Below are 12215 nucleotides of genomic sequence, written 5' to 3' on the forward strand. Positions count from 1 at the left end.
TAAATTAACAATGAAAAAAAAAGAAATAATGAGCAAAAAGGGGACACCAGTAGTTCATATGGCCTTTGCCAGTGACTAAGGTGCCCACTTTAACAGTCAAGGCGATCCTCGCCATCGACCAAGGTATGATATTTGGAAAGGAGAATTTAAAAAAAGAGGCATATATGAAAAAAGAAAAAAGGTGTGGGATAATGAAAAGTTAGAAAATGAAGACAATATTATATTTTTACTTTTGTTAAATAATGGACAAAAAATTATATTAGGATTTAGTAAATTATAAGTCGTTAGATATTTGTCTAGTCCATCATTCTTTATTTTGTATTATCTTTGGGTCATTTTTTAAATCAAACATTAGACAAATATTTTTATTTTATCTAGTCCCTTATTTTTTAGTGAATTAAACACACCCTAATAATCATAATTCTAATTATGCTACAAAATTATTTATTGCAAAATTTAATTATGATAAAATTTATACATTTACATATATTTATTTTGTACTATGCTAACTAACTTATTCTACAAAAAGAAGTAAGAAAAAATTAATGTATTTGTTCTACGAATTTGTTCACGCGAGCTCATGGTATGAATACAGAGATGGATAAGAGTAAGACGATTGGAATAATTTTCAAATACTGATTCGTGGCTGTGGTTTCTGACGGTTATCACACGCTTTGACTTTTGCCTCTCCAACAGCCGTAGGATGTGAATCCCTTGTTAGGTCAATGAATCCAACGGCTAAGATCGAACGCAGCTCATCACACACCCACCCAATGCAGCAATGATAAAATCCATCAAAGGGTGTTGGAAGTTGCAGCAAAGTCCGAATTTATTTATTCAATTTAAATCCCAACAATCATCAATAATCAATTATTAATAATTAATTTTTTCTAATCAGAGATCAAATTTCCTTCAATCGACCTGTAAATTGAACAAACACAGCTCTCATGCTAAATAGTTCTTACATATAACAGAACATGATTGCGTCAAAAGTTTAATTAATTAGTTAATTTCGAAATAAAAAAGAAAAGAGAGGAACAGAAAGTGGAGGGAATGAAATGAAACCCTGAAGAAGGAACGGTTTAAGGCCAAAACGCGAAACGCAAACGCAAAAAGCACGAAATAGAAGCGATTAAGCGAATCTCAATCTGCATCATCGATTAACGGTCGATGATCGATGCCAAAGATGAAGCACCTGCTCAGAAAGCTTCACATCGGTGGTGGCGCTGCCACCATTAACCCTAGCACCAATCACAACGCATTGTCGTCGCACGCTCACAATCACACTCCCTCTCCCTCCACTTCCACGCTCCCTTCCCCCACCGTCGTTTCGGATCGGAGCCCCGTCTCCGTCGAGGCCCAAAACGAAGTCGCCGATTTCAATTTGTTGCAGGAGGAGGAGTTTCAGATGCAACTCGCGCTCGCAATCAGCGCCTCCGACTCCGATCGCCGCGACACCGCCGAATCCGCGCAGATCGACGCCGCCAAACAGATCAGCCTCGGTTACTCTGCTTCCCTCACTGACACTCATGCCCTAGTTCAGTTTCAATCCCTTCGATATTGGGTAATATTTTTAATTACTATTACTATTATTTAGGTTAACGTTTCTATACAAGGCATTTTCTCTTTTTCTATCTCTCGTAACTGAAATTAGCCAATTAGGATACTGTAAATGATATTTAATGAGATTTTTTTTTTTAGTTTTTAATTTATTTATCTATTTTGGATACTGGATTAAGTTTTGATTGTTGCTATTTATAGAAAGTAAATAGTTATTGAAAGTAAAATGGGAAATAAAATGAAACTGTTAAATGGAGTTATCTTTGGAAATGTGATTTTTGAGAGTTTGTGGTTTTGTTACTTTGGCAGAACTACAATGTGATTGGCTATGATGAGAAAGTGATGGATGGGTTTTATGATGTTTATGGAGTTACCTCGAATTTGGTTGAGCGGGGGAAGATGCCGTTGTTGTTGGATCTGCAGACGGCTTCTGTCTTCGGAGATGTTGATTGTGAGGTGATTTTGGTGAACCATGTGGTTGATCTTGAGCTCAATCATCTTGAGAGGAAGGCGTGTAGTTTGGTCGAGGAGTGTTGTGTTTCTGAACTGGGACTGGTTTTGAGTGGCTTGCTTCAGAAGCTTGCAGATGCTGTTGTTAATAGAATGGGTGGACCGGTTGTTAATGCTGAGAAACTTACAAAGAGGTGGGCTATGAGGAGTCGTGAGTTACGGGATTCTATGCAGACCATTGTTCTTCCCCTTGGCTGTCTTGATGTCGGACTTTCACGTCACCGAGCCCTACTTTTTAAGGTAAGATTTGCCTCAATTTATTGATTTAAGAGATTTGCATAGGAGGTTCAAATTTGAACAATTGAGACTTAAGAAGACTAACTGCTTTTGTGCAATTTTTAATCATCATCCAATTGTATGTGGAAAGGCCTTTTTTTCCATCTTTGTTGTGGACTTGTTTGGCCCATGTTATTTGTTCTGTTTGACATGTGTTGTCATTAAAATTGATGGTATGATTACATCTTTTTGATGCTTATCATCTGTTTTAACAGAAAAAAAATACATTTTATTAAACAATTGAGCAAGACTAATATGAACTTCTTTTATCTCTCTAGCAGAAAGCATTTAGTTATATGTTACCTTCAATTTCAAAGTTGGTCAGGCTCATGCAATTTATTTGATTTCAACTAAAGCTAACTTCAGTCTTCTGGTGCTTAGGTACTTGCTGATAGGATTAACGTTCCCTGCAAGCTGGTAAAAGGGAGCTATTATACTGGAACTGATGATGGGGCTGTGAATTTGATTAAAGCAGATGATGGAAGGTATTTATCTTATGGTAGAATGATATTTCCCTTTTTATTGTTGCTTTAGGTAGTTTAATTCAATGGACACTTTTAGTCAGCTTATGATGTAATTGAAGACAGTTGGTATATATGTTCTATTGAGTTAGAAACTCTATATTGAACATTTACACTTCATCATCGTAGTGGTCCAGACTTCAGAGGCATTTCACCCTTTCCATTTGGTACTTCTGCTGCTTTGTAAAACTCTGCGTCTCCTATGTGATGAGGAAGCTGGTCCACCTTTGTGTAATTAACAAGTATATAACATTGTTAAATTAACCAATGAACCATAGGATATTGCGATGACTGTGATTTAGGTTGTAAGGGAATGGTTTGATATTGCAGTGACTGTGATTTAGGTTGTACGGGAATGATTTTTTAATTTGTTGCAGACTGGTGATAGATCATTGGATTACATTAACTGCAGTTTATTGTATTTTGATGTTTAAAATTACTTTAAGTTACTCTATATGGGCTTACTTTTTTCAAAGGAATTGGACCACAAACTGTTTATCTTGTATCATTTAGCATGATTCTCCTCATATTTGGCTAATGGCCTTTTGATAACACAAGCAGTACAGGTCTTACTTTATGTTGAAACAATTTTAAGTACTGTTATTAATTTGTTGTACTGATGCAGTGAATACATTATTGATATGATGGGTGCTCCTGGCACTCTTATACCTGCTGAGGTACCCAGCAGCCAGCTCGGAAACAACAGTTTTGCTGTTAGGGGTTGTTCAGAGGTTGTAGTACTACCAAACAAGACACATTCAATGGTAGATGATGGAACTGGTGTTCTGGGAGTCTTTTCTGATCGTGGTAGAATTTCAACAATGGAAAGGGTCCAGACAGAAGAATTATTAGTTATGGGCAGTCAAACAAAGCCAGATGAAAAAAATATTTTTAAAGTAAACGAGACAAGGAGATTTGAACATACAGAATCATATGAATGCTCATCTCATACAGAACCATCACCTGCAGAGAATATGCGTGTAAAAAATGTCTCTAAGTATGTTCTCAGTGCAGCAAAGGACCCAGAATTTGCCCAAAAACTGCATAATGTTCTAGTAGAGAGTGGTGCCTTACCTCCTCCTGATCTTTTTTCAGATATCAATCCCCAAGATAGGGGTGTAGATAAAGTAAATGAAAACATTGTTGGTTCTGTTCAAGCGGACACAAATAGATTGTTATTAAGCTATGAAAAGTCTCTCATACCCTCATATGGGGTGGGCTCTGCCAGCGATGCTAAGTTATGTCAACCAGCTGACTGGTTAGCTGAACAGCAAAAAGAATTGCATACAAATGTTGAATTTTACAATTTTGCACAGGGTGGTAATACAAGGAATGGGTTTGTAAATGTTTCTGATAGAGATTATGACATAGAGCAATCTAATGCAATGAGTGTTGTTTTGGCTTCTATCCATTCACATAAGATATGTAAAGAAAAGCGTCCTGAATCTTCCTTACCCAAGGCAGCTCTTTCCTGCAAAATGCATAATGGGGCTGACTGTTTCTGTGAAGATGATGAAAATGGTTCTAGAAACAATGTTGAAGCTTCTTTTAATAATAGTGAATTAGGGAGAGATTCAGCTGTTCAAATAAATGAGATGGGGGTCAATGGAGATTGTTATGATGGTAGAAACAAGGAAGTTAACCCAGTTCTTGGTGAAAGCTCAGAATGGGAAATTCAATGGGAGGATCTTGATATTGGTGAGCGTATTGGTATTGGTAAGTGTATTTCCTGTATTTAAATGTTATGTTTTAGATATAAAAGTTATATTATATAAAAACATAAGGCTTTACATGTATAAATATCTTTTAGGGCTCCTTTTTTCACCTTTTTTATTTAAATAGTGTTTTTCTAGTCAAAAGATATGTTTTGAAAAAGGGTGTAGCTAATCCGTGCCCTAGCATTTGCTTTTAAAATATCTGTAATAATTATGTAACTTTTTCCATAAAAAAGTAAAGGCTTCTTAAAAAGTTGTTTCAGTGCTTTTTTCATGAGCTAAAAGTAGTAGTTTCTGAAAAGAGATTTGAAACAAATTGCATCGTAGAACACTTTTTTTAAGCTTAACCAAAATGGCCATTACTAAGATAATTGGCAACTTATAATTTCACTAAGAGTATGTTTGGATAGAGAATTTTAACTGAGGAAAGTAATTTATTAGAGAATTTGAATTTCTGTAATCTAGAATTCATTGTTTGGATGTTTTTTGGTGAAGAATTTAAAATTTTGGAATTTTAAAACAGAATTTTAAACAATTAAAAATCTGGAATTTCAATTTCCTTCTAAAATGTGAGAAATTGAAATTCTCTTCTTACAGTCTTCTTCAAGAAATACTGTATGGGATTGTGAACCATCGATCGGATCTGAGCGTAGAGGAGCACGTATAACTAGCACACCAATCATATTTTTTCTTTTTTTCATTCATTTTTTTTCACCCTCATAATTTTAACTTTTTTTACCCAAACACAAAATTTTTAAAATAAAAGAATTTCAATTGAAGTATTTGAAATTCTTAGAATTTAAAATTTCTCAGAATTTTAAATTCCTCCATCCAAACACACTCTAATTGTTTCTTCATGCAGAATTGGAATTTTAGATGTTGCTATTTAATATAATATATTTCATTTATGGAGATATGCTCTGCATCATGTATTCTTCGACTCTAACCTTGTACACACATGTCATTGTAGGTTCTTATGGTGAAGTTTATCGTGCCGATTGTAATGGCACTGTAAGTCTACTCACTTGTTGTCTTCAGTACATCAACAGTTTCCTTTCTAATGTTGTGATTTTGTTCTATTTAATAAGTTCCTGGAATTATGTAATCTGAAAATTTTCAGATAACTCCTTAATGACTTCACCATTCTGGTTTGTGCTAAAATTTTAAAACAAACATTAATATTTTTTGCCCCCATGTCTTGTTTCATGTCATATTATGATTGTGATCACATTTTAACTTACAATGTTTTTACTTACTCACAAAGTCACAATTTAGTCTATTCCTTGAGTAATTTTGTGAAGAAAGAATCCAGAATGTCCATGAAATTCTCCCTGAATAATGTTATGTTCAGGCTTGACCTAGTCTACATCTACATGCTCATTAAAGCAATTAAAAAGTGTAAAATACAATAGTACTTTATGAAGTGAAACTGCTTGTCTCTGGAGCTGGTAAATTACCTATTATTTTTTCTGTTAACCATTCTTGAAATAAAGATCAACCAATCTTCAGATTCCAAGAGGGGTTGGGGGTGACAATGAGTCTAGCATTAATCTTATTTTGGATAACTTGGCTTCTTGCAGGTCTTTGAACTTGCACCTTCTTTCTATATGATCGTTAAATATTTAATAAATTGCTTTTATTAGACTATGAAATATGGATGAATATGCACACTGTTTTTTTTCCTTGTGCAAATAGACACGCGGTCATTATATCTCTTCCTGGTTCCATCTCTGTCATGTTGATTTGGTGTTGGAACTTTTGTTGCTTGTATCCATGGGAAGATGAAGATCTCATTATACAAGACTTGCTTTGATTGTGAGTGAAAGTACTTAGTAGTTTTTTTGTGCACTGATTTTTGTAATTTGGCATGACAGGAAGTTGCTGTAAAGAAGTTTCTGGACCAAGATTTCTCTGGTGATGCACTAGCTCAATTCAAATCCGAAGTAAGCTATTGTCTCTATATGCACATGTATAAGGCAGTCATATGCAGATATAATATTCATGCCCATTTATTGCTTTTTGCAGGTTGAGATCATGTTAAGGCTGCGGCATCCGAATGTCGTGCTCTTCATGGGAGCTATTACTCGCTCCCCACATTTCTCTATCTTGACAGAGTTTCTTCCAAGGTTAGTTTTGTTTTATGCATTAAGTTACATATTATTGGTAGGGAGACCGCAGGAAGGATGCAAATGTATGGACTTCTTTTTTTTGTGATTTTCTTGAAAAGTCTCTTTTATATTGATATGAAATGTTCTTTTATTGATACTGTACAGTGTATTTTTTTTATTGATGTTATGTTGACATATAGCTAACTTGCAACTTTGGTCCTCAGTCACCAAATCAAAAGTTGATTTTCTATATTATTGTTTTGCTTGTTAAAGTATATTTGTCTTTGGCATACAGAGGCAGTTTATATAGGCTATTACATCGACCCAATCTTCGACTTGATGAGAAGAAACGGTTGCGCATGGCTCTAGATGTGGTACGAGTTGAAAATACTTACCCTTTCTTTTTGTAGTAGAAATAATAAATTTATTCGAAAGAAGAGAGGAGAAATACAACTAGCCATTGGCTGACACCAAATAGAGGCCATGAATATAATTCTATCCCAAAGTGTAGGGGTTCAGAGACTTCCTTATAAATATGAGCATTCCTCTCCAAGTAACTGTATAAACAACATATTGCCACAGAATCTTAGCTTCAATATTCTTGTCAAACCCTTCATACTGAACCATAAGGAGCTCCAATGCTGAGACTCACCCTATTCTCACCAAGAAGAACCCCACAAATAATTCTCATTTTAACTTTATGTATTATTTCTCTCTTTCCTTTATTTATTGTGAATTTACTGTGCACTTATCAGGCCAAGGGAATGAATTACTTGCACACAAGCCATCCTCCCATTGTCCACCGAGATTTAAAGTCTCCAAATCTTCTTGTTGACAGGCATTGGGCTGTTAAGGTATTCTTACTTGAATTCTTTGTCTTGGGAGTTTAATTCACAAAGCTGAAAATAAAAGGAATAAAACTATTTGAGTGTGAAAATTTACAATTATGCTTCCTTGTTAGAGTTTAAGAAAAGAGTAATGGATATGTTTTTTTCTCCATCATTAACAAATTTATTCTGCTGACAAATGTGAAAATTGAAGAAATATCAATTTATTATAGTTCCAATGAATTGGTCGTAGGATTTTATTGATATAGTTGTATTATTTGAATGATTTATTTTTAATTTTATGCGCTTTAAAAGGTCTTTGGACCGAGAGGTAAGGAACTTTTGTGGTGGAATGGAAGTAGTCAAGACAAGGTAAGAAACAAAAGAGAATGTTTAAAAGCCTTACATGGGACCAACAACGATGAAAATTGGGCAAGGTATCAAAATGCTAGAAATGAGGCAAGGAGCACTGTTAGTGAAACATGATCTTTTGAAGAATTTTACAAAGATCTTGGGACAAAGAATAAAGAATGTAAAATATATAAACTTGCTAAAAATAGAGAAAGGAAAACCACATATTTGGATCATGAAAGATGTATTAAGGATGAAGAAGGGAAAGCTTTGGTCACAAATCAAGATATTGAGGGAAAATTTTGGTTACAGATCAAGATATCAAAGAGAGATGGGAGAATACTTTTATCTAGGAGAGTAGTTAGCTTTAAACTTGAGCTTTGGAGATAGACTTTGGAGACAAAAGGGTTTCTGTTTAAGTAGGAGTAAGACAAAGTATATGCATTGCCATTTTAGCAAGAGACAAGGAATATGACTTGGAAATTAAAATGGGAGATGTCATACCACAAGTTTCTAGGTTTAAATACCTAAGACCAATATTACAAAATGATGGGAAAATTAATTTGAGGATGGGTCATACACAGGATAGGAGTAGGATGGCTAAAATGAAGAAAGGTGTGAGGGATTAATTGCGATCATAAAGTATCTACCAAACTTGAAGGCAAGTTTTATTGTTTTGTTATATGTCTGACTATACACTATGGTATTGAATATTGGGCTTTAAAGTGACAAGAGAAAAAGGTGGGAGTAGCAAAAATGAGAATGTTAAGATGAATGTCTGGTTACACAACAGAGTACAAGATACAAAATCATTTTATATGGGGAGATATTTGCATTGCATTGGTTTGAGGAAAAGATGACAGTTGCCTAAGCTATGTTTGGCACATGTTAAAACGTTTTCAAGTAGTTCTTAATTAATATGGCATTAGACTGGTGTCCAACATTATGTCTGACATAGCATGTTACAGGATTTGTTACAAAATGACTCTTTACGCTTTTGGTATATCAAAGTCTTTGAAGAATTATCAGTAAATAATTTATTTTCACTGTTATCTCCAGCGAGTGATTGACATAGAACTTTTGTACGGCTGATTAACTTAACCATTCATTCTAATTAAAGCTTGATGAAAAACAGTGCTTTTCTCTTTGCCTTGTCATGTGTTAACATTTTTGTGATCTAATTGAAAAGCCTGTTATTATTATTATTATTATTACCACTTGTTTGTCTTTTCACAGGTCTGTGATTTTGGTCTGTCACGAATGAAGCACCATACATATTTGTCATCCAAATCCTGTGCTGGAACGGTAACTTTTCAGAACTTGGATATAAGCTTTTGGAAATTCTGTTTTTACTCCTTATTCACCATTGATATAAATTATCACCATAGTTGGTTTCATTGTAGGATCTACAATTTTTACAATAAAAAAAACTAAATATATCTTTTGCCTGCAGCCGGAGTGGATGGCGCCAGAAGTCTTGAGAAATGAACCAGCCAATGAGAAGTAAGTTAATTCTGCGTCTGTGTCAGCTTCATGGAAATATGATTTTGAAGTTTGCAATGTGATAGTTAAAGTTTGCATGCAGGTGTGATGTGTATAGTTTTGGTGTGATCTTGTGGGAGTTAACTACCACAAGAATTCCCTGGCAAGGTTTGAACCCAATGCAGGTTGTTGGAGCTGTTGGATTTCAAAATAAACGGCTTGAAATTCCAGAAGATGTCAATCCAGTAGTAGCACAGATAATACGTGATTGCTGGCAAACGTAAGTTCTATTTCTGTACTTACGATTTCTGATTGTTACTTTAGTTTCTAGCACTCTGAATATCAAATGAAGATATGAAATATGTGCAGTAACCATGTTCCATCTCTTTATGACATTAGAATCTGGACTGAGATTCACATTCTTGGAAAGAGGCCCTTTTCTGATACTCATTCGATGTCTGAAAATTTGAGGGCAGATTGCCACTGCTGTAATTATCGAAGTTTTGCTATCTTCCTGCCCTTTTAAAATTATGATTTTGATAATAATTTAATGACAAGTGAATATACGTCACAATAAATCTTGGACTTTAATTATATATTGATGGCTTAAATAAAATTTTGGTCCTTGTAGTTTTCATCCATTTGGGATTTGGTTGATATGTTCATTTTAGATATTGGTCCCTATAAGAACCAAAACCAGAATAAGTTGAACCTATAGGGACCATAACAGCATAACTTCATGAAAAAGTGGGCATTAAGAACTAGAACCCAAATAAGTAAAAACTAGAAATTTATAAGGAAAACCTAAATGAGTGAAAAATCTTATTTGAAGTTACATTGATAGTACTGGTATGTTCTATTTGTTTTGATTGAATTTAGTTGGGATGGTTTTGATGCAGGGAGCCACACTTGCGGCCATCATTCTCACAACTGATGTCTCGTCTTTACCGTCTTCAAAATTTGATTGTCCCAAAAACGGGTGCAACACATTAAACCAAGTTGTCTATAACATAGCTACTGTAATAATACTGAAAGTTGTTCCTTGGTTCAAAGAACCGGAACGGCTAAAGTTTTTTTTTTTTAGTCCATCTTGACATATCAAGATATTGCTGAACTGGTAAGTGTCAGGTACATTCAAAGTTGGGACTGGACACAACCCATTCAGAAAAGAGCAAGGTCCCTCCCCAATATCTGCATAAGTGCAGTGGAGGTTTAGTTGGAGTAGGTACAAAATGAAGAATCCCCAGAGGGAAGAAAAGCAAGAAACAAAAAGGAAAAAAAAAAGTACAAAATTATTCTTTGTCTGTAGAGGTCTTATTCGGAATTGTAAACATCGGATCTCTCAGGTTCTCATGCAAATGTAAAAAGAAGAAAAAGAAACAAAAAAAAACAGTATGTATTTCCCATTACTCAGCTTGAGTTTTTCTTGAGCAAGTGTACTTTTTAGCTGATATGATCATTATCTCTTGAAGGGTAATTTTATATTTGGTATGGTAATTTATCAAATGAGTGATGTTGTGATGTTTGATCTTTGTGTATAAAATAAATTATGTTGAAAAAAGAATACTTATATGTACATTTATAATTTTTAAGGAAAATTAATTATTACTATGACAATTATTTTGTATCAATATATTTATTGAGGATATCATGCATAGTATTTAGTGAAGATCTTTAAAATATACATATATATATATATATATATATATATATATATATATATATATATTAAAAAGTTTAATCCTTTTTCTCTATATTAAAATTAAAATGTACTAAAAATTAAAAAAAACGTATTAAATTTTTATAATAACTAAAATTAAAGTTCAAAACATATTTTTTAGGCATCACAAACATTTTAGTAGTATCATAATAGAAAAATTAAAGTTCTGAGTGAATAATGGATGTTATTATTATTACGACTAGAAGAGGCTGAAGCAAAAGCAGGAGTGAAGCATGTCACCATTACCATTACCTAGGCTCTCTGCTCCATCAAGACCAAAACCCATACTTTTCCCCACCCCAGAATTCCTTTAACCATCACCATTATTTCTGATTCCCAGCACAAGCTCTTGTTCAGCAGTAGCAGCAGTAGTAGGAACAACAACGGCTCTTCGTGACGGGGGCGTCAGTGCCACCGTTGAATGTATCTGTCTATCTTGGTAATCATTATGAGTAAATAGTTCCACCAGCTCCTCCAATTACAAACCATGATTTGTGATAACTTTTTGAATAACTTCCTCACAAACCATGAAAAGTTTGTTGAAAGTTATAATACCTGCATATAGAAAATAGGTCATGCTTATGCATTAAAACTTATACTCTCGTCCAAATCTATGCTTAGTTTATTGCTTTCTGGGAATACCAAATGCTTAAACTCTCATCCAATTACAAGTAACAGTTATTTTTTATTGGTGGGTAATATAAACTGTTTTACACTTTCAATTCATCATCAATATATTCTATTATGAATTTTGATTGGCTGACGGCATAGATTATTAGTGTATGCCTATTATTATTAAAGTTTAATAAATGTGTATTGATACTGTAAAAGATTTTTCATGGTTAATTAATTAAAAATTAACTTGAGTGTGATTTTAGGATGATTATTATCAAAACTTAATAAACTTATCATTATAATTAATAATTAAATGCGAATGTAAAATTTACACTATCAATCCATATTCCTTACATTATTAGCATATTTTTTTCTAATAGACATTTGATATGAAAGCATCTCAATAAACAATAGACATTGGTATCCCAACTATATTAGCACCCAAAGCCAATTCAGCCTCTACTACATACCAAGGAATAATAATAGTATGATAGAAACTAACTACCAAATAGGGGTGTTGTGAGAGTCGA

General features: G+C 33.9%; 1 protein-coding gene across 1 annotated transcript; it reads left to right on the forward strand.

The window, feature by feature from the left end:
- The first annotated feature begins 946 nt into the window (after positions 1 to 946).
- Positions 947 to 10827, forward strand: LOC114393110 (probable serine/threonine-protein kinase SIS8). Its single transcript, XM_028354373.1, has 13 exons — positions 947 to 1564; positions 1870 to 2310; positions 2728 to 2831; positions 3493 to 4583; positions 5553 to 5593; positions 6457 to 6525; positions 6608 to 6708; positions 6986 to 7064; positions 7446 to 7544; positions 9105 to 9173; positions 9322 to 9371; positions 9454 to 9630; positions 10250 to 10827. Exons 1-13 carry the CDS (start codon positions 1178 to 1180, stop codon positions 10341 to 10343), a joined length of 2802 nt encoding a protein of 933 aa, XP_028210174.1. The 5' UTR covers positions 947 to 1177; the 3' UTR covers positions 10344 to 10827.
- Positions 10828 to 12215: the final 1388 nt, after the last annotated feature.

This window comes from Glycine soja, chromosome 17 (assembly GCF_004193775.1).
Source record: "Glycine soja cultivar W05 chromosome 17, ASM419377v2, whole genome shotgun sequence".
Classification (NCBI taxonomy): Eukaryota; Viridiplantae; Streptophyta; class Magnoliopsida; order Fabales; family Fabaceae; genus Glycine; species Glycine soja.